Genomic DNA, 27,632 nt, shown 5'->3' with positions numbered 1-27,632 from the left:
AGCATAGTCAAGGGAAAACACACTAAACAAGAAGATTACATATTGGATAACCACAGCGACTGCATACAAGCGATGGAAAAAAACAGATGCCTTTAAATATCTAGGATACAGACAAAGAATAGGAATAGATAATACAAATATTAAAGAAGAACTAAAAGTAAAATATAGACAAAGACTAACAAAAATACTGAAAACAGAATTGACAACAAGAAACAAGACAAAAGCTATAAATACTTATGCTATACCAATATTGACCTACTCATTTGGAATAGTGAAATGGAGTAGCACAGACCTAGAAGCACTCAATACACTTACACGATCACAATGCCACAAATATAGAATACATCCCATACATTCAGCAACAGAAAGATTCACATTAAGCAGAAAGGAAGGAGGAAGGGGATTTATCGACATAAAAAACCTACATTATGGACAGGTAGACAATTTAAGAAAATTCTTTCTAGAACGAGCAGAAACTAGCAAAATACGCAAAGCAATCACTCATATAAATACATCGGCTACACCACTGCAATTTCATAACCAATTCTACAACCCTTTAGATCACATAACATCAACAGATACGAAGAAAGTAAATTGGAAAAAGAAAACAGTACATGGCAAGCACCCGTATCATCTAACAGAGCCACACATCGATCAAGACGCATCCAACACATGGCTAAGAAAAGGCAATATATACAGTGAGACAGAAGGATTCATGATTGCAATACAGGATCAAACAATAAACACCAGATATTACAGCAAGCATGTTATTAAAGATCCCAATACCACAACAGATAAATGCAGACTTTGCAAACAACAAATAGAAACAGTAGATCACATCACAAGCGGATGTAAAATACTAGCAAATACAGAATACCCCAGAAGACATGACAATGTAGCAAAAATAATACATCAACAGCTTGCCTTACAACATAAACTTATAAAACAACATGTTCCCACATACAAGTATGCACCACAAAATATACTGGAGAATGGTGAATACAAATTATACTGGAACAGAACCATTATAACAGATGAAACACCACATAACAAACCTGACATCATACTCACCAATAAAAAGAAGAAATTAACACAACTAATCGAAATATCAATACCCAATACAACAAATATACAAAAGAAAACGGGAGAAAAAATTGAAAAATACATCCAACTGGCGGAGGAAGTCAAGGACATGTGGCATCAGGATAAAGTTGACATTATACCAATTATACTATCAACTACAGGAGTCATACCACACAATATCCACCAGTACATCAATGCCATACAGCTACATCCAAACTTATATATACAACTACAGAAATCCGTAATTATTGATACATGTTCAATTACCCAAAAGTTCCTAAATGCAATGTAACATATACTGTACAGTTAAAAGGAAGCCACGCTTGATCAAGGTCCGCGTCACTTTCCATTTTTGACCAGACATAACGTCTGAGAAAAGAAAGAAATAATAATAATAATAATAGTAATAGTAATAAAATACATATCTGATCTGACAACAGAAAGAATTGTTTTTGTGGAATTTTGTTGTTTTGTATGTAATTAAGTACAGTTAAGGGCAATAATGAAATAATGTGCAAGCTTCTGCAGCTCAAGTGTAAAAAATCCCTAACTGATGTGTTAGTTCTTGGATTTACTTCCGGGCTGAAAATCAGATTAGATTTACTTTCATTCCAATTGATCCGTAGTGAGGAGGTCCTCCAGGATGTGGAACATGTCAGGAAAATAACAATACATGACAAATATTTACAACTATAACAAATAAGCTAATGTACCATTCCACAGGTCCCAAGTGGAACGATCGTCATTTTTTAATGAAAGAGTCATTTTACAAATACTAATGCACTGAATTTAAAATAAAAAGCTTTATTTATTTATATACAAGGTAATAAACATGTAATACAACTACTATAATACTTATTTACAATGAACACATTACTGCATTGAAATGGTGCAGAAGTTAGATTGTACTTACTCGAGAATGTTTACCTGTCACACTTAATTGATTTTGTCACTCTCTCAATCAAAGGACCTGTTCTTGGAGACCTTAGTCCTTTAGTGGTTAACTCTTCCTGGTAATTTACTTTTCTGTTTCCAGAAAGAGATTTTCACTCTGCAGCAGAGAGTGTGCTGATACGAAACTTCCTGGCAGATGAAAGCTGTGTACCAGACAGAGAAGCACACTCGAGACCTGCACCTTTTGCAGGCATTCGCTCTACCGACTGATCTACCCAAGCACAACTCATGATCCATCCTCACAGCTTTACTTTTCTGTTAGTGTTTAAAATAGATTCAGCATAGTTTATGTTTACACTGAACACGAAAGCTGATTTCCACACAGTAATCAACCAATTCCAAATACAAAATGCCGTTGGTGGAAATGATTAAACTCAGGTAGTAATGTTTACCAACATGGTCACTTGGCCAGTATACAAATGAGGTGCTGAGATCTATAAGGGCCTAAAGCACACCTCTGTCAATCCAACTTTTAAGTGAATGTAAGAGAAACCAGTGATACAGCTTTTCATGAATTTTCACAGATACAATGTGGGCCTACAGCGCAAATAAACCTGACTTGTCATAAGATCAACAGATTAAAAAAAAACATGAATAAATGCTACAATCTCATAATTGACACTGATGTGCTTTAGGCCCTTATGTTTTTCAGCATCTCAAATGTATTACTGTATGATAAAATTCAAAACTTAATGTATTGTATCTCATTCAGAACCCTCCAAAACAAAATAGGTTTATTGTCAGTACATCTTTGACATGCACTGATGTCTGATCTAAAAAATAGTGTGAATTAGCATATCTGGGGAGTGTGCTATGATGTAGCCGGATTTATGCCAAGCAAACTGGGGTAAAAGTCTGCTGCAGTGTGCTACCATCTGGTGGCACTGACGTAAATTTCTACTTGAGTGCAAGGGCTAGCTGTGCGCATTGTGAACCATACACATTGTTTATCTAATCCATATGTATTTGGCCTGTAAGGCAATTAGTTGAGTAGCACATGTGCAAAAGCTCCTTAAAACCTGCACAACTGAAGGTATACTCGTGACCCTGTTGCCAAGTTTTACGAAGTCCGGAGAAGCAGTAGCGTGTTAGATTTAAGTGCCGTATCCCTTCAGATTGCAACATCTATGCTACATTTAACAACATTCAAAGAAAAATAACCAATAAATCTGCAAGGTGTTGAAAGTTAGAGTGTTCACGTACACTTGTGCTCTAATACAGGATCCGCCACTGCTCTTACTGCATGTTGTGACCCATGCTACAAACTAAACAGTGACCAGTGTAGTTCCACTGTAGATATACTATGCCATTGTCACCAAGGTTTGTGTTCTTCACACAGTTAGCGTCTTAGGTAGCCTTTCTTATACTCATGATGACACTAATAATGCCAAACTATTGTCTGTGTTTCTCTACTCTGGTATGTCATGAACAAATATTTTCTAGGTGTACCATTTTTACTCACTGTTTTGTACCATTGCTACTCACTATATTCTTATGTGCAGTGGAGGGAACTATGACACTGAAATTAGTTACTTAGTGTTCAGTGAAAGATGTATGTATTCTGTAGGTGATCTCCAGTCAGCAAACAAGCAATTGTCAGCAGCAGCCGAGTCCTTTGGTGCCACTTCTGAGAGGGGTCGGATTGTCCTGATGAAAGCCAAACTACTTCTAGCACAAGGAGATGTGGCAGCAGCATTACATGAGTTAGAATCTGTTTCCCCTGGGCAATCCTCATATAGACAAGCACAGTGTCAAATGGCTGAGATACATTTAAAGCATCGTGGTGATCGTATGGCTTATGCTGAATGTTTTCGTCGTTTGGTAGAACATGCACCAGGACCTGCAACATTCTCAATGCTTGGTGATGCTTTCATGCAGGTGAGAAACTTTTATTGTACAAAAGGTTTGACCAGTAGCCTTAAGTAGTGAGAACTAGTGGCTACGTATTTTTGTAACAAGCAAAATGGAAGTAATGAATTTCTACCTAGAAAAACTGTTGATTACTTTAAGAAAAAGGAAAGCACTATAAGATAATGAAGAAATTTACTGTTTCAAATGGATAACATAGATCAAACATAAGTCTTGTATGGAATGTGAAGAAAAGAGTCTCCTTTAGTACAGAAAGAGATTTATTCATCCCTTGTCCTTGTGGGGTGGCGGGTGGGATAGTTGTTTATAAAATGTTCCTATTATTTATTTAATGCTGTTGTTTGCCGTTCTCAACACTGGCTCTCTAACTACAATATTGGCAACCAGCAAGTGAGTCGCAAAACGTGAAGCCTGTAATTAGAATTCCTAGTGCCCACTTCATCTGAGAAATAGATTTATAGCTACAGCTTATAGCTCCGAGGAATTAGGAGATTGTCTGGGATACATAATCAAAAACCATTTTCTCTAAAATGTTCACTATATTCGGAAAGTCACAGACCAAAAAGAATCCACACACTCCAACTACCAAAGCAGTTCAGAGTCTAATGCGCTGATGCAACTATAACTGTTCAAATTAAATGTTTAAGCGAATGCTTGCCATAATTTGATGATAATGTTCATCAAACGCCACGCTAAATAATGGTAGAATGTCTGTCCTGCGGCGGCACGTGAAAATACGACATACGCAAACTGAAGATAGATCATTAAAGTCATCCCAGAATTAACACTTCACTCGAAAACGAATTCATGGTTATGCATATCCCGAGTAACTTATTATGGCATCCGAGGCTGTTTATAGCAATGATGCCGACGCGACGCGACTCCCGGCACAGGTGATGCGCTATTCAGCGTCTGGAGAGAACTGGGGACTTTTTTTTTCGTGCAGCGTTCTTATATATAAAGCCACGGTGCAGAAGGCTAAGGGAACGCCTGATCAAATCCGCTCTCCCGACTAGCCACTGGGCTAGTAATGCACCATTTTAAGTTATTGAATAAATCATCGCTTCCTTTGCTGATGGCCGATAAAGCTCTCAATTTAAATGTGCAATCAGCACACAGGTATGTAATCATAATAAAAGTCTGACGTGGCTAAGTCAAATATTTTGGGCGAGAGAATTAATTTAATTAGCTACACGCAGTAGACGAGCTCTGAACTTGCCCTTTGGAGATATGCTATCGCTATAGTTTTATAGTTATTCAGTTGAAACTTCTCACATCTTTATGATTATAGCGGATCTCCCTTCTACTTAAATTTAAACATCCTAGCTTTATTTATTTGCCTACTTAATCTATCTTGCTTCTTTAATTTTTAAGACAAAAACCAGAAAATCATGAATTTCAACCATAATTTTAATTTGTGAGATCCAGAATACTGTTTCTACTAAATTATTATGCAAAAGGAATCTAAATATAAATTTTTAAGTTTCTAGCTCTTTTCTGTTGCGCAAATGATTTTTACAGAAAAACGTCCAAATTTTGAAAATGGTTAAAGTTATTGAACTGATATTCAACACATATTGATTTAGTATTACTCCTGACATGCTAGAAACGTTTCAGGTTATTTACTTGATTTTTAAAGTATTGCGCAACATTTATGACATCAGAGCTAGTTACAGCGGACTAGGCTGGCACACAATGGAAAGACTGATGTGAATTTTATAAAGCGTGAGTATGCTACTTCCCTACATCCTGCTGTCTGAATAATGTACAAAACTCATTCATGATGTTTCTCATTATTATTATTTATGGTGCTAATTTTGAAGAATTTTCTGTTCTGTTCAATTGATTCATTTTAGCAACTTATCTTAATGGTATTTTCATGGTCATAACCATCAGTGCTACGGAAATTCACATCACTTACTGTGAAGTTCCAATATTGTGATCTGTAGTAAAGAGGTAAGGCTAATCTAAGAGTAATCAAAACATCCTAGGTCCTGGGTTCAATCCAAGCAATTGCTAAAATTTTGAAGAAAAATCATTAGCAATAGCGGCTGAAGACTTCGTTTATAAGGAGTCATCCTCATTCTGCCAATGGCTTTGTTAAAGAGGATGGAGTAATGGACAGAGTTTCAGGGCAACTTCTTGCCCTAGGATTGGGAAACTACTTCTAAGAGGCAGAAGAATTAACAAAGACCAGTGACAAGAGGATGCAGAAGACAAAGGAAACCACTCCATTAAAGACACACAGTGTGTATCAGCAAGACATATAGTTTACGTCTATTGTAAAGAGTCTGCCAGTTCAGTTTTGTCAGCATCTCTGTGACGTACTCCAACAAATCAAACAAATCTGTGCTCATTTGTGGTGGCCTTCTCTGTGTAATTTCGCTATCCCCCATTAGCCCTATTTGGCATGGATCCCACACACATGAACAGTATTCTAGGATGGGTCGCACGAATGGTTTGTAAGCAATCACTTTTGTAGTCTAATTTCATTTCCCCAGTATTCTGTTAATAAACCAAAATCTACCACCTGCTTTGCCACAACTGAGCTTATGTGCTCATTCCATTTTGTATCCCTACAAAGTGCTCATTGATATTATAGTCATAGGATACTACTTTTTTAGTTTTCTGAAATGCAAAATTTCACATTTCTGAACTTTTAATGCAAGTTGCGTATCTTTGCATCATTTTGAAATAGTATCAAGAACTATTTCAGCTTTTGCTTTGTTACCCTCAATTTCAGTTCCTGTCTCATCTGTGAGTGACTGGATACTAACTTTGCTGCCACTAATAGGCTTTACACTTGACCAGAATTTGTTTTGTGAAAGATCATTTGACAATATCCTGCTACATTAGTCGTTGACGGCTCTGCTTTGTTACCCTCAATTTCAGTTCCTGTCTCATCTGTGAGTGATTAGATACTAACTTTGCTGCCACTAATAGGCTTTACATATGACCAGAATTTGTTTTGTGAAAGATCATTTGACAATATCCTGCTACGTTAGTCGTTGACGGCTCTCTTGACTGCCAAATGCATTTCATTTAGCATCTCTCTATCTATAGCCCTATGCTTTGTTTACATCTGTTATGCAGTAGTCTCTTTTTCTTTAGGAGTTTCTTTACAGTGACTGTATAACATGGAAGGTCCCTCCCATTATGAACTGTTCTAGCTGGTACATATCTACCCAGTACATGGTCAACTATTCTTTTATAGGTGGTCCTTAGTTCCTCTACACGCTCCCATCTTCCGCTAAAAGTTTCAAGTTCCTCATTCAGATATGACACTGCGGGTTTTTTATTCTACTGTGTTGAACATACTTATCTTTTTATTCATTTTAGTTGCCCATGTACTGTGGTTCATGGTGTGGGTTCCTGTTGTCATGTCCAAGTTCATGAACCACGGGCAATGTATGAGTGGCTAAGTAAGTGGTCCTGACAGTCGGGATACCAGTTACTTTGGAATAAGGCTGGACATCTCAGACATATTCTGAGTCGTGGTCACCTTCGTGCTCAGACGGCAAAGACTACAAAATCCACCGGTTAGTCCCTCAACCGTTAGCGGTAAAACTCAATGGGACCCGGGGTAAGTAAGGCTAGCAACCTGCTTCCCTGGTACTTTAAATATGATGCTGGCAACAATCAGAGCAAAATGCCTCGGACCTTTGGAGGTGACGGAGTCCCACCTCTAATTGACAAACCAAGGACTCCTAAGATACAACTCGGCAAACAAATGGTAACGAGATGGGGAGCTATTAATATCAATGGGGGCTACCCCAGGAAGCAGGTAGAGCTGGCAGAGGCTGCAAGTAAAATGGGGTTGGACGTTTTAGCTGTTAGTGACATTTGGGTAAGGGGTGAGAAAGAAGAGAAAGTGGGAGAATACGAGGTCTACCTGTCAGGAGTCAAATCAGGAATAGCACAATGGGCTTTACATCAGGAGAGAAATGGAACCCAGCGTAGTTGCAATAAGGTATGTATACGAACGACTGATGTGGATAGATTTGACAGTGTCTAGCAAGAAAATTAGGATTGTGTCAGTATATTCGCTTTGTGAAGGGACAGATCAAGATAAGATGGATAGTTTTTATGACACACTCAGTGATGTAGTTGTTAGAGTAAAGGACAAGGACAGTGTTCTGCTCATGGGTGATTTTAACGCCAGGATTGGAAATCGAACAGAAGGGTATGAAAAGGTTATGGGTAAATTTGGAGAGGATATGGAGGCCAACAGGAACATGAAACAACTCTTGGATTTCTGTGCCAGTATGGGCTTATTAATCACAAACTCCTTTTTGAAACATAAGAACATTCCCCAGTATACTTGGGAAGGCAGGGGAACCAGATCTGTCGTTGACTATATAATAACAGATCAGGAATTCAGGAAGGCTGTGAGGGACACACGTGTATTCAGGGGATTCTTTGATGACACTGATCACTATTTAATCTGCAGTGAAATTGGTATTGTGAGGCCGAAAGTGCAGGAGGTCAGGTTCATATGTAGGAGGATAAGAGTGGAGAAACTTCAGGATAAGGAAATCAGACACAAGTACATAACAGTGATCTCAGAAAGGTACCAGTTAGTTGAATGTAGTCAATTACAGTCATTGGAAAAGGAATGGACAAGGTACAGGGACACAGTACTAGAAGTGGCTAAAGACTGTCTTGGAACAGTAGTGTGTAAAGGTAGGATGAAGCAAACAGCTTGGTGGAATGACACAGTCAAGGCAGCCTGTAAAAGGAAAAAGAAGGCATATCAAAAATGGCTACTCAGGTAGACAGAGAAAGCTGTGTTGAAGAAAGAAACAAAGCCGAACATAATTGCAGCATCCAAGAAGAAATCTTGGGGAGACTTTGGAAACAGGTTGGAGACTTTGGGCCAAGCTGCTGGAAAACCATTCTTGAGTGTAATTAGCAGTTTTCGAAAGGGAGGTAAGAAGGAAATGACAAGTATTTTGGACATGTCAGGAAAACTGCTGGTGAATCCTGTTGATGCCTTGGGCAGATGGAGCAAATATTTTGAAGAGTTTGTAGGGAAGCAGCCTACTCACGTTTTATAAAATTCACATCAGTCTTTCCATTGTGTGCCAGTCTAGTCCGCTGTAACTAGCTCTGATGTCATAAATGTTGCGCAATACTTTAAAAATCAAGTAAATAACCTGAAACGTTTCTAGCATGTCAGGAGTAATACTAAATCAATATGTGTTGAATATCAGTTCAATAACTTTAACCATTTTCAAAATTTGGACGTTTTTCTGTAAAAATCATTGGCGCAACAGAAAAGAGCTAGAGACTTAAAAATTTATATTTAGATTCCTTTTTCATAATAATTTAGTAGAAACAGTATTCAGGATCTCACAAATTAAAATTTTAGTTGAAATTCATAATTTTCTGGTTTTTGTCTTAGAAATTAAGGAAGCAAGATAGATTAAGTAGGCGAATAAATGAGGCTAGGATGTGTAAATGTAAGTAGAAGGGAGATCCACTATAATCATAAAGATGTGAGATGTTTCAATTGAATAACTATAAAACTATAGCGATAGCGTATCTCCAAAGGGCAAGTTCAGAGCTCTACTACTGCGTGTAGTGTAATTAAATTAATTCTCTCGCCCAAAATATTTGACTTAGCCACGTCAGACTTTTATTATGATTACTTACCTGTGTGCTGAATGCACATTTAAATTGAGAGCTTCATCGGCCATCAGCAAAGGAAGCGATGATTTATTCCATAACTTAAAGTGGTGCATTACTAGCCCAGCGGCTAGTCGGGAGAGCCGATTTGATCAGGCCTTCCCTTAGCCGTCCGCACCGTGGCTTTATATATAAGAATGCTGCGCGAGGAAGAAGGCCCCAGTTCTCTCCAGACGCTGATTAGCACACCATCTGTGCCGGGAGTCGCGTCGCGTCGGTATCATTGCTATAAACAGCCTTGGATGCCATAATAAGTTACTCAGGATATGCATAACCATGAAATCGTTTTCGAGTGAAGTGTTAATTCTGGGATGACTTTAATGATCTATCTTCAGTTTGCGTATGTCGTATTTTCACGTGCCGCCGCGGGACAGACATTCTACCATTATTTAGCGTGGCGTTTGATGAACATTATCATCAAATTATGGCGACCATTCACTTAAACATTTAATTTGAACAGTTATAGTTGCATCAGCGCATTAGACTCTGAACTGCTCTGTTAGTTGGATTGTGTGGATTCTTTTTGGTCTGTGACTTTCAGAATATAGTGAACATTTTTAGAAAATTGTTTTTGATTATGAATCCCAGACAATCTCCTAATTCCTCAGAGCTATAAGCTGTAGCTATAAGTGAATTTCTCATATGAAGTGGGCACTAGGAATTCTAATTACAGGCTTCACGTTTTGCTAATCACTTTCTGGTTGCCAATATTGTAGTTAGAGAGCCAGTGTTGAGAACGGCAAAAGACAGCATAAAGAATAGGAACATTTTAAATAACAATAAATCCACCCACCGCCCCACATACGGTTAATCGGCCGGGAAATGCATTTTTAAAACAAAACATTCTACATTTTAAATATAACAAAATTATTCCACCTGCCACCCCACAAGTTGCTCAATGTAGGTGAAAATACAATCAGTAATGTTTCAGATTTCAATGTACAATGGGATATGAATGATGATGGAAGTAGGATCGCATTTGAGGAAGTGGAGAAAATGGTCAATAGATTGCAGTGCAATAAAGCGGCTGGGGTGGATGAAATTAAGTCAGAACTCATCAAATACAGTGGAATGTCAGGTCTTAAATGGCTACACAGGATAATTGAAATGGCGTGGGAGTCAGGACAGGTTCTGTCAGACTGGACGAAAGCAGTATTCACATCAATCTTTAAACATGGAAACAGAAAAGATTGTAACAACTACAGAGGTATCTCTTTAATCAGCGTTGTGGGTAAAATCTTCTCTAGTATTGTTGAAAGGAAAGTGCGAGTATTAGTTGAGGACAAATTGGATGAAAATCAGTGTGGGTTTAGGCGTCTTAGAGGTTGTCAGGACCAGATCTTTAGCTTACGGCAAATAATGGAGAAGTGTTACGAGTGGAACAGGGAATTGTATCTATGCTTTATAGATCTAGAAAAGGCATATGACCAGGTTCCTAGGAGAAAGTTATTGTCTGTTCTACGAGATTATGGAATAGGAGGCAAACTTTTGCAAGCAATTAAAGGTTTTTACATAGATAGTCAGGCAGCAATTAGAGTTGACGGTAAATAGAGTTCGTGGTTCAGAGTAGTTTCAGGGGTAAGACAAGGCTGCAACCTGTCTCCACTGTTGTTCATATTATTTATGGATCATATGTTGAAAACAATAGACTGGCTGGGTGAGATTAAGATATGTGAACACAAAATAAGCAGTCTCGCATATGCGGATGACTTAGTTGGGATGGCAGATTCGATTGAAAGTTTGCAAAGTAATATTTAGAGCTATATCAGAAATGTAAGGACTATGGTATGAAGATTAGCATCTTCAAAACGAAGAGATATAAATGGATTGAGTGCCAAATAGGAGGAACAAAGTTAGAACAGGTAGACAGTTTCAAGTACTTAGGATGCATGTTCTCACAGGATGGCAACATAGTGAAAGAACTGGAAGCGAGGTGTAGCAAGGCTAATGCAGTCAGCGCTCAGCTACGATCTACTCTCTTCTGCAAGAAGGAAGTCAGTACCAAGACTAAGTTATCTGTGCACCGTTCAATCTTTCGACCAACTTTGTTGTATGGGAGCGAAAGCTGGGTGGATTCAGGTTACCTTATCAATAAGGTTGAGGTTACGGATTTGAAAGTAGCTAGGATGATTGCAGGTACTAGTAGATGGGAACAATGGCAGGAGGGTGTCCACAATGAGGAAATCAAAGAAAAACTGGGAATGAACACTATAGATGTAGCAGTCAGAGCGAACAGGCTTAGATGGTGGGGTCATGTTACACGCATGGGAGAAGCAAAGTTACCCAAGAGACTCATGGGTTCAGCAGTGGAGGGTAGGAGGAGTCGGAGTAGACCAAGGAGAAGATACCTGGATTTGGTGAAGATTGATTTTGAAGCAATAGGCTTAACATCAGAAGAGGCACCAATGTTAGCACTGAATAGGGGATTATGGAGGAATTTTATAAGGGGGCCTATGCTCCAGACTGAATGCTGAAAGGCATAATCGGTCTTAAATGATGATGATGATGATGATGATGTACTTCGACAATTTTTGTTACCATAACTGCCTCACAGTCACTGATATCAGTTTCGGTGAGGACAGCCTCAATGACGTCAGGTCTATTTGTTGCCGATAGATTTGATATATTTCCATGATGAGTGGGGTTCTGATCTTTCTGATCTAAGCAGCTTTGAGAGAAAGCATTTAGTAATGTGTTACGGAATGTCTTATCATGCCATTCACTAACAAAACTGTAATTTTCCGAGTTGATTGTTGGATGAATAAAGTCGCTACCAATGATTACAGCGTGATTGTGGAACTTACGTACTTGTGAACAGAGCTTTTTTCTGAAGTTTTTGGTTACATCAGGAGATGAATCTGTTGGATGATAGAAGGATCCAGTTACCATTTTATGCCTACCTGTGAAACTGAGTCTTGTCTAAACAATCTCACATCCTGCTTCAATTTTTGTCTCAGTGTATTTGAGCGAGTGTCTTGTATACTGTAACAAAACACCACCTCTATTTCTCATTAGCCTGTCCTTTTGATATACACTTAAATTTTCCCTAAAAATCTCACTCGTGTCAACTACAAATTTTAATCAGCTTTCTGTACCTAGTATTATATGAGTTTCATGGCTTTTCGGGAGCGTTTCAAACTCTGGTACTTTGTGGTGAATCCTTCAAGTTAACTGCTAGGATTTTAATACTGTCACCTGTAGCGAGCATTCCTTTGGGTCTTACTCTAAATCTTCCAGGTCTCCTATAGCTGTTATTATCTAGACTGGATGGATAGTTCAATAATCGCATCACAAAAAAGGCCTTTGTTTGCAAAAAATGAGGTAGAAGTTTTTATTTTTTTATCTTGTGTATCTAGTTGAGAGTAAATTGAATCCATGTTTTCGGCCTCTAAAACCCCCGGGACAACGTTTTGTGGCCAAAAACCAAGAAATTTTGGCACCTTTTTCAGGTTTTTGCCTATTACTCAGAAACTATACATCCTACTGAAAATTTTACCTGTACCAAAGTGAAAGAGCATTAATTTTTGCTTCAAATGACCTGTTTAAATGTCAATGTTGTGCAGCCGTTTGGACACAATCAGTTGTCTAAGTTTGCTCATTTTTACGAGCTTAGCTAAAAAGACAGTTCTAATGCCTGTAACACAAAAATGGCTACTTTAAATGATAAATGTGAAGGTATCAAAGTTATATACTATGAAATTTCATGTTTCAAAGGCATCAAGTTTTTCAGTTTTAGGTACTAATAAGCTTTCATACATTTGAAAGTCAAAATTTTGTTGTATTTTTGTAAGTCAACATGAACTCTAGGTAAAAGAAAAAAAAAATTGGTGCTTTGTCACCATACTGTGATTTCTGCATTAAGGCCATGGTCATTTCTAAATTCACTGTTTATTGGACTCAGTATATTCATGTACAAAAGATTTGTATCAAGACTTACTGTAGACGCTCTTAGTGCATTTGGATTCGCAGTTCCAGTAATGGAAGCTTCACTATTTGAGACATCCTCGACTACACGAAATGAGCCTCCTAACATAACCAGTGAAGGATTCATCCAGATCATATCTGATGATGCCGATTTTAACATCTGCGTGATTGACGGGTTGAATACTGTCCTTTCCATGGGAGGAATATGGTAGTCTCTACCTGCACAGCTATGGAATATGACAAGAACATTGATTGGGGAAGAAGACTTTCAGCTTCTGAATTTTTGCCTACCCAAATAATGCTTTGCAAAGGGAAACAAAATCTTCTGAAAGATCCTGTTGTTTAAAGACACCATGTTCTTCATCAGATATCATTTTTGATGAAGACACAAATTCTGCAGTCGCACAGGAGAAGTTTCTTGCAAATAAGAGCAACAAGAACTACTTGATTTTTATGCTCATGAGGAAATTTGAGGATGGAGGTATTCAAGTGCTACAGGAACGAGAAGATGTCGATTCATTAATTGTGGAGACAGCTATTTTCCAAGTTGCTGAGTCTGACAGTGTGGAAATCATAAGCGAGGACATTGGCGTGCTTGTTCTCCTAACAGGTCGAGGAAACAACTACAACAATCCGTACTTCCATAAACCAGAAAGAGGAAAATCAGCAGTAGTGTTGTACTCCAGGAATTCTTTCAATTTAGATCCTGCTCTTTTCAGCCATGCCTTCATGGGATGTGTTACCACATCCTCTTTTTTTGGGGTAAGGAAGAGGCAAATTTCGAAACATTACAGAGCAACAGCCACAGCTCAAAGTGCAAGTTCCTGAATTTGTTAAACCCTCAGTCTCTCAAGACTTAATAGCTGATGTTAGCACTGTATGGGAATTCCAACAGCACAACTTCGGATGAGCTCAGGTTTGAGCTTTTTCTCAAGTCTGCCCCGCCAAAATCTTTCAAACATCAGAGCTACCACCAACATCAGATGCAGCAAGGTGGCACTGATTGCAATCCTACCATCAAGTGCAATCTTGGATGAGGAAGAAAACTGATCCATGCCAGTGGGGCTATAAAAACTTATCAGGCTTGTTGCATGTGATGTTGACAAAAGGTGCAGCACCACATATGCTACTGAATATGGTTTCCAGTGTGTGCAAAACAGGATGCACAGCAGTATGTGGACGTGGCAAATCTGTACTGAACTGCTCCTTGATGTGCAAACACTGTTGTTGCTTACCTTGCGAGAACGCCCCTGAAATTGGACTTGACAAGGATGAGGAAGAGATAGGAAATATATTCCAGGACGATAAAGTTGGTGAAGGTGCCACAGTGGATCCTGAAGATTGGATGCTGGACCGGGACCTGCTGCAGTCTCTCAAATGACCCCAATGGAATTGAAATTTGATAAAATGTTAATCCCTGATATTTAAATTGTTTTTTAATGTTGTCATACCCTTTTATTTGTTCATTTGTACAAGTTTGTATATTACTCATACATAGATACACGTTGGCCATTAGCATGTACTTGGGTTTCATTTTAGCAACCAACTCTTACCAATTAAGGCATGGATAAAAATGAAATGAATGAAGAAAATTAGAAAGGTATGCATAGAGAACACGTATGTGCTTATTAGAGAGCCTTCTTCCCACTGGAAATTTCATTTTGTTGAATAACTATAACTTAAAAGAAAAACAACACAATGGAATTACTTTGGCTTTCAAGTGTGTGAACACTTAATTATGCCTAAAACTGAAAAACAAGATGCTTTTGTAAATGAAATTTCATATTCTACAACTTTTTTAACTTGAGTAGCCGTTTTTTGAGCTACAGGCGTTAGAGCCGACTTTTTAGCCAAGCTGATAAAAATGAACAAACTTTGACAACTGATTGTGGCCAAACAGCTGCACCAGTTCTGATATTTAAATAGGACAATTGACACAAATTTCAATCTCTTTCATTTTGATATGGACAACATTTTCAGTAGGATGCATAGTTTCTGAGTATTAAGCAAACCCTGAAAAAAGTGCCAAAATTTCTTGGTGTGTGTGTGTTTTTTTTTAATGACAAGAAGTTGTCTGGAGGGTTTTAGAGGTTGAAAACTTGAATTCAACATACTGTCAACTACATACACAAGATAAAAAATAAAATCTTTTACTTCGTTTTTTTGTAAACACAAAGTACTCCATTACTGACTAGGAGAGTTGCCTAATCTAAAAAACCCTTTTGTATGTCCCATACACAGTCAGCTACGTGGATAACAGTCTCTGATGTGTAGTGCACACCTGACCCATTTAGGGGTACCCTTCAGTTTTCAGCTGTATGGCCCAATTTCAGGAAGTCTCAGCCTAGCTTGTCACCGAATCTTCGAAGTCTCTTGCTTAATCCTTCCACTCAAATCAGAACCAGGTGTGAATGATCATTTCTGGGTGTGAGCTTTGTGGAAACTCCATGCCCAAGGCCGGTCTTTTCATCCTCCTCTGACAGTCACTGGAATGATCTAAGAATAAACTTGGAGCCCAGACGTCAGGCATTGTATGTCCCAACATGCACCACAGTCTGCTGTTGGTTACATCCTGCACTGCGTGCATCAGCCTCTGATGTGTATTCCAGTTAGGGAGTTCTCAACCCTAAGGCTCAAGTCCAGGAAGTCACAGCCTAACTTGTCACTGAATCTTCTAAAGCTCTCGTTTAATTCTTCCATTTGAATCAGAACCCGGTGTCCATGATCGGTTCTGGAGACAACCCTGCAAGTTGTGAGCTTTGTTGAAACACCACACCCAAGGCTGGTCTTTTCAACCTTCTCTGACAGTCACTGGAATGATCTAAGAATGATTTCAGAGCCCAGATGGCAGGCATCTTTTGTCCCAGTGTGCATCATAGTCTGCTGTTGGTTAAACTCTGGTCCCTCAATAGCTGCTGGAATAGCCTCTCCAACATGTTGAATGAGGCTTCCAGGCATACACACTGAGTGCAGCAGGTGTTTCTTCCTGTCCCTTTCTGCTATTTCCCTAATTTGTTGTACATTTTCACTGCCAAAAATTAATAGACCGCTACACTATTGCATTTGCCTTCGCTTAGCACAGGACCAAGTCCCAACAAGTGAAATGAATCCCACTGGTTCAGTTTCAGTTCAGTGGAAAACTGCACCTCATACCTGTTGGTTAAGGAGATGTACTGAGTTCTCCCTAGTTCCTGTCTACCCTGTACAGGACATCAAGACCAGCCACTGACATGCCACTTGCAGTCAAGTGGGTAGTTAGTGACAAACCCCATACTTCCTGTAGAGGAGACGGGATTCAAAGGAGAGAATAGTACCTGAAATACTTCAGTTGTCTGTTTTCTCAGTCTTTAAATGTAAGTATGTAGAATATTAAATTTTAATGTTATTTTCAATTTTTGTCACTGTAACATTTTCAGTATTTATTTTGTCTGGTGAATATGTTGATGCTTAAATCAAATTTTTCTTTAATTAATGAGCTCCTGGATCCAGAACGAGCCTTAGAAGCATATGAGCAAGCACTGAAACGCTCGCCTTGGGATGCGGCTTTGGCATGCAAGGTAGGCCGAACACTAGTAAAGGCTCACCAGTATGGCAAAGCAGTTAGTTATTATAGAGAGGCGATTAAAGCAGAAGGTAGCAGTGGGCAGCTGAAACTTGATCTAGCTGAACTGCTTGCGCGATTGGGTCAGCATGATCGGGCAGAGAAGATTCTTGTTCAAGAGCTTGGTGCACCATCTGCTTCTGTAGATGCAGGTTAGTTAAATTAATATCTTTAAATGGTATCTAGAAATTATGTTTTAATTCCCAAAAAGCTTGAAATGATCAATAATGATATTATGAAGTAATTATTGAATTTGTGTCTTTGTGGAGGCATTTAGTTCATGTTAGAAAACTATATTTAGCTGGGAATAAGTTGTATGCAAATTGCAGCTGATCATCTGTCATAAGCTTTATTAAATCAGATATTTGAGTGACTTCTATGCCATTTTCTATAATAGCATAATTATTGCAGACTAAAAATAAGCATGTATGGTAAGTTAAAAAAGACTGATAGAATGGGACTTGAACCCAGATCCCTAACTTTTGCAGATGGTACACATCTGATTCTGCTGTCAATGCACCTCATGAACCAACTCAAAGTTTCAATTTGTCACTCATTTCCTTCATCTGTTCTAAATTCCATAGTGACACACGTGAGCATTTGAAACTTTGTGTTGCTCTTTGAGTTATGCATGCATGGAGCAATTGGTAACACTGGACTTATAACACTGAGATATGGATTAAAGTCGCAGTCTGGCAACAATTTGAACTTATTACCAGTGTCATCTCATGCAAAAACAGGATGTATACGACCTGGGACAACTGGGTGATCTGGGAAAAACCCGGTAATTTTTTCACCAGTGAGAAAACAGGGAAAAACCCGGGAGTTTTTTGGAATTCCGGGAATTTTTCATTGTTGTAGTTTTCAGTTAAATTACTGTATCCCGCTATTGCAGGATAATGCTTCAACCATAAAACATAAATGAGAGAAAAAAAAAAAAAAAAAAAAAAAAAAACGAAAATAACTTAAATTTCAAAGGAAGTGCACCATATAGAGCAACGACACACAGTGCTCATCCAAACGCCTGCCAACAGCAAAATGTGTCAAAGGCTTCAGGAAGGCTATCCAATGCTTCATAACAACAAATTGCCTTTGTTGATGTTTACGTTAGATTCGTTTTAGCCGTTACGAGCAGGCTCATGCACATGTGCAGTTGAGTCGCATTTGAGTTGTAGGTTCTCCCACTTCTGGCTATAGGAATGTGGCTGTTGACTGTGCAAGCAGCTAGATGCTACTGGGAAAAGGGGACGCCAAATTCATATTCTTGAGGAAAAAAAACTTGTTTCACAAAGCGCCTAGCATCCAGCGCACATTGATCTATCGATCATTCATATGATTTTGAATTGTTGCATCCGGAAATAAACTTTCCGCAGGCAAAAGGGGATGGGGCTATACGAACTGAGCGGAGTAAAGCTGAACAGATGAACACCAATCGGTCTTATTATGTGGTTGATTGGGTTTGTGAGTGATCAGCATTGTTACAATTACTAGTGAAATCCATAGATTCAGACAACCATAATGGAAATAAATGACTAACAAGAATAACAGGTGAGAAAGATTACATATTATCTTCTCGGTGTATCCAAGAAAATGAAATTTTGACAGAAAATTTTTGACCAGATCGCTACACTAGTAAGGACCAGTTGTACAGTCCCTGGCTAGCAGCTGCTTAAGTTCTGTTGTGTAAGTAATGCAGAAAATGTGTTGTACAAATATGTAACAATGCCTAACCCTAGAATTGACAATGGCAGGAATAGCTACAGAATTGATTGTGACAAGATTGTTTGTTAGGATGTGGAAGGAGAAGAAATGGGGACATCACACAAATTATGGAAGAATAAGACGATTCCAAATTTATAGAAAAATTTCATAATATTACTTTTCGATCTCATGCTTGAGAAACTGGTGCATATGAATCAAATGTGAAACTATTTCCTAACATAAAGGTTTTTGCTTGTAGTAGGTCTAATAGGCATTTGATATTGGTACTTCATGAATTATATTGTCGTGTTATAAAAATGACCATTTGTGTCAAAACAGTCTCGTTTATTTGGTGTGTGTTACAAAAATGCTGCAATATTAGAAAGGCCTATTTTGTTTTATCTAGGAGACAGTGACGAAATAGACATAATCAGATCGTGAAACCACACCAGTCTTGGGTATTATTTGTATTAACAGCTTTTTCAGTATTAGATAGTGACATTTCAATTTTTCATGTAGCAAAATGTTTGATGAACTTTGATGAGAAAATAGATTCTTTCGCAGAAAGGAAAGCACGCCATGTAAATCTGTAGCAAGATTGGAGAGAAAAAAATGCTAGGAGCTAAGGACTGAAGAAATTTGTACTTTCTTGCTTGTCTCTTGTCTTTATTGGTTTTATGTATCCTATATTTAATTTTATATCACCCAAAGCAGCAAGTTATTAGCTAATAGGCAACAAAGAGTGCAAATTTTCTGAAGAGTTCTTACTCTCCCAATTACAAATAATCCCATGTCTTACATTTCCTCGAACACATATGTTTTATGTTTCAGACTTTTCAGAAAGATGTGTGCCACATGATTACAAAAGGCTAAAATATGTTATTAGTTTCAGATTTTATTTTATTTCCACCTTTCTGACAGTCAAGCATTAATTGCCTTGCAGAACAATGAAGCTATTTGTGTCTGTTTGCTAAAGAAGTTTGGCTTTTATTAACCTATTCCTCAGAGGCAGTCAATGCATTTGAAACAAAATGTTTAATTCCACAGTACTGGCGAGTTTCAACTGTTTGCTGCATTTCAAGTAAACATTTTCATCTTGTTCTGTGTCCACCATACCAAGAATTCTTCATTACAGTCACAGATTTTGTTTGATATCCCATATGATTGTATTTTTATTTGTAAGTGTTGGTGTTGTACATGGTCATATACTCTTTAGAAGGTAAGAACTACTTCATCTGTCTGATTATCCTGATCTGTGGCTTTTAAGGTGTCAAATGAGAAAAGAAAATTGGGTTTTGCTTGATCAATGTTTTCAAAATCTGTAATAGTTCCTGTAGACGACTGTTGTGTTTGAGATACCTTATTACTTTTGAACTCCAAATATGTTCTCAGCCTCACAACAGGTAGACCTCTCTCAGCATTGGGCCTGAGTGACCTCTCAGTCCTCCAACTTCCACAACCAATCCATTGGTATGCGATTAAAGTGGTGTAAGCTCTGGACTGTGTTAACAAACAGTTACAGTTCTGGTGTTGGAAATAAATAAAACTTTAGCAGTTTCTGATAAATGTGGTTTGAAGCTGTCAAATATATCTCATTTATAAAATTTGACTGAATAAAATAAAGATTGATCTGGTTGTAGTATAGTCTGTCACCTGCCATCTGCCGCCTCCCCCTCCCCCCCACTCCCCTTCTTCAGGTCTGGCTTTTATTAGTAATTGTGTATATTCCACATATAAATACAATGGAAAAATTATATTGCTTTGCCTGTGGGGTGTGCGCCATGTTGACAGCATTTTTTTAATGCTACCTTTGCTTTAATGACTCTGTGACCTAAATATTTTGGCATTACATGGGGCTATGTGTGTGTAGGAAATGAAGTTAACGTTATATGTAGCCTCTCAGGAAAGAAGCTGACGGAGTCAAATCAAGGGGATTTTGGCAGTCAAACATATGCTCCACTTCCGATTTATTTATTTTGCAGTTCAGTGTGATGAAACTAGTTTGCCACTCCCATTGTGAATGTTCTGTGTACTTACAAACTGCCAGGATGGGAGCTGTGAACACAGCTTCTAAGGATGACAATGTGTTCATGGACTAATTTGATTGTCAGTGTGAGCCCCCCTTTTTCACACATCTATTGTAACAAGCTTTTTGTCTTTGTATTCATAGTCTTTCTTCTGGCAAAGACAGATTCAGTATCTGCAGAGTAGTGGCTGACTGGAAGCATTCATTGAATTAATTAATCTTGACTGAATTGGTGGACAATAGTGTGCCATACTTTGTAGTATTCTGACCAGAAGTGTTTAAATTCTTATTTATTAACAACAGAAAATATTACACAAGTGTTTACGTTATTGCATTATGTACATTATACACACCAAAGATGGCTGGCAACAATGCACATGTGTCTGCTAAATTTGACACCATCTTCCAGGACTTGCTGTGAAAATTCTAGGGAGCGGACTAAGAGTTTATATTTCAAGTAAAAAAATGTTTAAATCATCATTGGATATCATTGGTTTCATTAATGATTTTTATAGTAATCAGCTGATGTCCTTATAGGTCTGGAGTATCGAGTTAACCTGCTGCGACAACTTTCAAAAATCCGAGAACGGGCTCGAGACACTGCTGGAGCTCTTACAGCTTTGCGGGAGGCCCGTGATTGTCAGGTATGTGATTCAATTTCATGCAGTGTATGTCATATCATATATTTAGCATTCTTTCAGAATGCTGGCTGATTATCCGAATGAGGAACTAAATTGTTAATGACATATTATATCCAGTCCACTACACATGTTAGTCTGTATTTCTACATATGAATAAGAAATAGAAGACACATAATGAACTGTTTACGGAGTTCACAAGCAAGACAATGGCTGGAGCCAAACAGTTCAGTATGTGTGGTAACTCATTTATTTACATTGCATTTACTCTCATTTATTTACATTGCATTTTGGGGCATAAAAAAGATCATGGAATCTATGACAAAAGATGTGTTTTGATTGTTCCATTCTAGCATATTTGTTGTGGTTTTCATTCTGAAGGCTGGCTTGATCTGCATAACTAGTGGGACCTACATCCATTTGAACCTTCTTATTGTAATCAAGCTCTTGTATCGCTGTACAGTTTTTAAATCCCACCCCAACCTCCTACAAACCCCCTCCCCCTACCCCCATACACATTTTTCTCTATTACCAAACTGACCATTCCCTGATGCCTCAGAATCAGGATGTGTCCTATCAACTCATCCCTTCTTTTAGTCAAGTTGTGCCACACATCTCTTTACTTTCCAGTTCGAATCAATACTTTGTCATTAGTTATCTGCTCTACTAACTGAATCTTCAGCATTCTTCTGTGACACCAAATTCCACAACCTTCTATTCTCTTCCTGTCTGTCATCCATGTTTCTATTCCATACAAGGCTTACATTTTCAGGAAAGATTTCCCAACTCTTAAATTTAAGTAGATGTTAACCTGTTTATTTTTTCCATGAACACCTTTTGTGCCGTTACCAATCTGCATTTTATATTCTCTCTAATTTTTCTATTGTCAGTTATTTTGCAGTCTAAATAGCAAAACTCATATAGGATCTTATTTCTTGATCTAATTCCCTCAGCACTGTTTGATTTCATCGTATAACCTCTTTTCAAGACAGTATCCAATCAATTCAACTGATTTTCCAACTCCTTTACTGTTTGTGGCAGAATTACAGTGTCATTGACAAAATATAAAGTTTTTAGAACGAATCCGTCATTCTGCAGTGGAGTGTGTGCTGTTTTTAAATTTTTTGGCAAATTAAAACTGTGTGCCAGATTGAGACTAAAGACCAGAACCTTGCATTTTATGGGCAACACTCTTACTCACTGAATTATTGAGAACAAGGCACAATCCAACCTCACATCTTTGCCTCCACCACTGCCTCTCTTGTACATTCTGAAACTTTACAGAGGCTGTTCTGCATACCTTGCTCAACTAGTACTCCTGGAATAATGGATATCATCAGGGAATTGTTTAGCCACAGCTTTGGGAATTGTTTCCATAAACTCTTTAAGTACCTTGTTTCATCTTAAGTCCTTCAGTGCTTGGTAACATTCTTCTCGCATTTTCATATCTCTCATTTCATCTTCAGCCTGTTTCGCTTTTGTTTCCATACCAATGTCTTCATTCCTATATATTCCTTATGCCTTGCAGTCTTCCTTTCATTGCCTAGCCTGTTAGCTGAGCTCTTGATATTCATGTAGCAACTTGTCTTTTCTGCAAAGCTTCTGTAATGTTCGTGTAAGGGAAATCTAGCTTTCCATAGTATTGGGTGTTTCTAAAACTTTACATATCTACTGTAGCAATTCTTGCTTTGACTTGTTGCACTTCCTGTCAGTCTCATTCAGTATTTTATTTCACCTGCTTCGTTTCCTGTGCTTTTGTATTTTATCCTTTTGTCAGTCAAATTTGATATCTCATGTGTTATCCCATGATTTCTTCTGGGCCTTGTTCTTTTACTTATTTGATACTCTGTTGTCTTCACTGTTTGGTCTCTCAAAGCTACCCAATCATTTCCTGTTGTGTTCCTTTCCACTATTTCATTCAGTTGTTCCTGAATGCGTCCTTTAAAACTCATAATAACCAGTGTTTTTTTTTAAATTTATCCAGACCCCATTTCCTTAATTTCATACCTGTCTGCAGTTTATAACCAATAAATTTTAGTCAGAGTCAATATCACCTTTGGAAGTGTTTTGTATTTTAAAATCTGGTTTCAAAATATGTCTCTCCCCATTATATAATTTATATGTAACCTGCAGGTGTCTCCAGTTATACTCTGTGTATACACCTTTCAGCATTCATAAACCAGGTGTTTGAAATAATTAAATTGTTCTCTGTGGAAAATTCTGCCAGTTGGCTTCATCTTTCAGTCCTTTCTCTTACTGGTTTTCTTTTCCTACTGTTGCATTCCAGTCCCTCATCACAACAGAACTTTTGGATCCCTTAATGAACTGAACAAACAGTTTATATATAAAAACAAAGATGAGGTGACTTACCGAACAAAAGCGCTGGCAGGTCGATAGACACACAAACAAACACAAACATACACACAAAATTCAAGCTTTCGCAACAAACTGTTGCCTCATCAGGAAAGAGGGAAGGAGAGGGAAAGACGAAAGGATGTGGGTTTTAAGGGAGAGGGTAAGGAGTCATTCCAATCCCGGGAGCGGAAAGACTTACCTTAGGGGGAAAAAGGGACGGGTATACACTCGCACACACACACCTATCCATCCACATATACAGACACAAGCAGACATATTAAATATGTCTGCTTGTGTCTGTATATGTGGATGGATAGGTGTGTGTGTGCGAGTGTATACCCGTCCCTTTTTCCCCCTAAGGTAAGTCTTTCCGCTCCCGGGATTGGAATGACTCCTTACCCTCTCCCTTAAAACCTACATCCTTTCGTCTTTCCCTCTCCTTCCCTCTTTCCTGATGAGGCAACAGTTTGTTGCGAAAGCTTGAATTTTGTGTGTATGTTTGTGTTTGTTTGTGTGTCTATCGACCTGCCAGCGCTTTTGTTCGGTAAGTCACCTCATCTTTGTTTTTATATATAATTTTTCCCACGTGGAATGTTTCCTTCCATTATATTGAACAAACAGTTTCTTTTATTTCAGCATCTACATCTACATGTACATCTAGATTTATACTCCGCAAACCACCCAACGGTATGTGGCGGAGGGCACTTTATGTGCCACTGTCATTACCTCCCTTTCCTGTTCCAGTCACGTATGGTTCGCGGGCAGAACGACTGTCTGAAAGCCTCCGTGCGCGCTCGAATCTCTCTAATTTTACATTCGTGATCTCCTCAGGAGGTATAAGTAGGGGGAAGTACACAGTTGCTTATCATGGAGAAAGTGAATTTTCACTTTGAAAGAAGTGTATTTTCGTGTGGTGGAAAATGCGTTTTAACTGGGAGATCAGAGGAAAATACGGGAATTTTTTCTTTCTTGTCCGCATATACACCCTGTTAGTACTCCCCACACAGAGATCTGACTGCACCATCACCATTAAACCATACAGTATAGCTGTACATCATTGTAAAATATAATTATGTCATTTCCCCTTGTTTTAAGCTGTTCACATTACCAACACAGTAAAGTCAGGTCGGCTAACACAACAAAGAAAGATCAGTCAGTTATCCAGAAACTACTGATTAGACTGCTGTCCCTCTTCTGGTCTCTCCACAGATACCCCTCTGATGCAGCTGCTCTGCAATATCTGTATCATTGAAGCACCCAAAGCACCTCACTGTAACAAGTTTGTGGCTGATGGGACTAATGGAAGGAATTAATAGAGCAAGTTTGCAAAGAGATCTGAAGCTCAACTATATTAAGATTAAAATAATGAATAATCAACATGTCACAACAAAGATTGTACAAATTGATAATGAAATCATAGACTCAAACAATGGAAAATCCAGGATGGAATGTAATAATACACTACTGGCCATTAAATTTGCTACACCACGAAGATGACGTGCTACAGACATGAAATTTAACCTACAGGAAGAAGATGCTGTGATATGCAAATGATTAGCTTTTCAGAGCATTCACACAAGGTTGGCACTGGTGGCGACACCTACATGAGGACATGAGGAAAGTTTCCAACTGATATCTCATTCACAAACAGCAGTTGATCGGTGTTGCCTGGTGAAACGTTGTTGTGATGCCTCGTATAAGGAGAAGAAATGCATACCATCACGTTTCTGACTTTGATAAAGGTCGGATTGTAGCCTATCGCAATTGCAGTTTATCGTATCACGACATTGCTGCTCGCATTGGTCGAGATCCAATGACTGTTAGCAGAATATGGAATCGGTGGGTTCAGGAGGGTAATACGGAATGCCGTGCTGGATCCCAAGATCCAAGATCACTAGCAGTCGAGATGACAGGCATCTTATCCGCATGGCTGTAACGGATCGTGCAGCCACGTTTCGATCCCTGATTCAACAGATGGGGACAGTTGCAAGACAACGACCATCTGCACGAACAGTTCGACGATGTTTGCAGCAGCATGGACTACCAGCTCGGAGACCATGGCTGCAGTTACCCTTGACGCTGCATCACAGACAGGAGCGCCTGCGATGGTGTACTCAACGACGAACCTGGGTGCACAAATGGCAAAACATCATTTTTTCGGATGAATCCAGGTTCTGTTTTCAGCATCATGATGGTCGCACGCGTGTTTGGCGACATTGCGGAGAACGCACATTGGAAGCGTGTATTCGTCATTGCCATACTGGCGTATCACCCAGCGTGATGGTATGGGGTGCCATTGGTTACACGTATAGGTCACCTCTTGTTGGCATTGATGGCACTTTGAACAGTGGACGTTACATTTCAGATGTGGTACGACCTGTGGCTCTACCCTTCATTCGATCCCAGTAAAACCCTACATTTCAGCAGGATAATGCACGACCGCATGTTGCAGGTCCTGTACGGGCCTTTCTGGATACAGAAAATGTTCGACTGCTGCCCTAGCCAGCACATTCTCCAGACCTCTCACCAACTGAAAACATATGGTCAGTGGTGGCCAAGCAACTGGCTCGTCACAATACGCCAGTCACTACTCTTGATGAACTGTGGTATCGTGTTGAAGCTGCATGTTGAAGCTGCATGGGAAGCTGTTCCTGTACACACCATCCAAGCTCTGTTGGACTCAATGCCCAGGTGTATCAAGGCCGTTATTACGGCCAGAGGTGGTTATTCTTGGTACTGATTTCTCGTGGTCTATGCACCCAAATTGCGTGAAAATGTAATCACATGTCAGTTCTAGTATAATATATTTGCCCAATGAATACCTGTTTATCATCTGCATTTCTTCTTGGTGTAGCAATTTTAATGGCCAGTAGTGTATCATTAAAAGGAAAGTTGCTACTCACCATATAGCAGAGATGCTGAGTTGCAGATAGGCATGACAAAAAGAATGTCAGAAATTAGCTTTCGGCCAGTATGGCCTTCATCAAAAACAGACGACACACACACACACACACACACACACACACACACACACACACACACCTCACACACACATGACTGCAGTCTCTGGCAACTGAAGCCACACTGTGAGCAGCTGCACCAGTGCATGATGAGAGTGGCGACTGGTTGGGCATTAGGAAAGGTAGTGTTCAATAGTGGTAAGGCCATGGGCATTAGGGATGTTAGTGTAAAGGGAGGTGGCGTCAATAGTAATGAGCACGGCACCGTGTGGTAAAGGGACAGGAACTGTGAAGAGTCAGTGAAGGAAATGGTTGGTATCTTTTATATACACTCATGCTCATAAATTAAGGATAATTGCAGAATGTGGTGCCACAAAACGTGGGACTACACAAAACTGGCACTAATTGCATAGGCACATAGGCACAAAGGGAACACACACAACACAGATCAGTAAGTCTACAGTATTGGTGATAAGTTGAGAAAACCATCCCGAAACACATCTGCTACAAGACACCACTCTTTCCTGCGCATGTATCCCTGACATCAATATGAGATATGATCACCATGCACACGTACACAGGCCGCACTACGGGTTGGCATACTCTGGATCAGGTGGTCGAGCAGCTGCTGGGGTACAGCCTTCCATTCATGCACCAGTGCCTGTCAGAGCTCCTGAATAGAGTGCTGCAACACTCAATGTTTGACCGGTCACGGCTTGCCTGTCTCTCTCTCTCTCACACACACACACACACACACACACACACACACACACACACACACACACAATGTATTTATCTCTTTCTCTCTCTCTTTTAATACTAAAGTAACGTTT

The 27,632-nt window shown here is 39.0% G+C and overlaps 1 protein-coding gene across 2 annotated transcripts in view; it reads left to right on the top strand.

Moving 5' to 3' along the window:
* Positions 1-27,632, top strand: part of LOC124802547 (tetratricopeptide repeat protein 21B-like) — a 275,934-nt gene that overhangs the window by 169,160 nt on the left and 79,142 nt on the right. For both annotated transcript variants that reach the window (XM_047263411.1, XM_047263410.1), the window contains exons 11-13: positions 3,605-3,915; positions 16,995-17,271; positions 21,384-21,490. In XM_047263411.1, the coding sequence (XP_047119367.1) occupies positions 3,605-3,915; positions 16,995-17,271; positions 21,384-21,490 (695 nt within the window). The remainder of the gene's footprint in view (positions 1-3,604; positions 3,916-16,994; positions 17,272-21,383; positions 21,491-27,632) is intronic.

This window comes from Schistocerca piceifrons, chromosome 6 (genome assembly GCF_021461385.2).
Source record: "Schistocerca piceifrons isolate TAMUIC-IGC-003096 chromosome 6, iqSchPice1.1, whole genome shotgun sequence".
Lineage (NCBI taxonomy): Eukaryota > Metazoa > Arthropoda > Insecta > Orthoptera > Acrididae > Schistocerca > Schistocerca piceifrons.
Note: the sequence above shows the minus strand (reverse complement) of the source record. Positions and strands in the feature narration are given on the sequence as shown.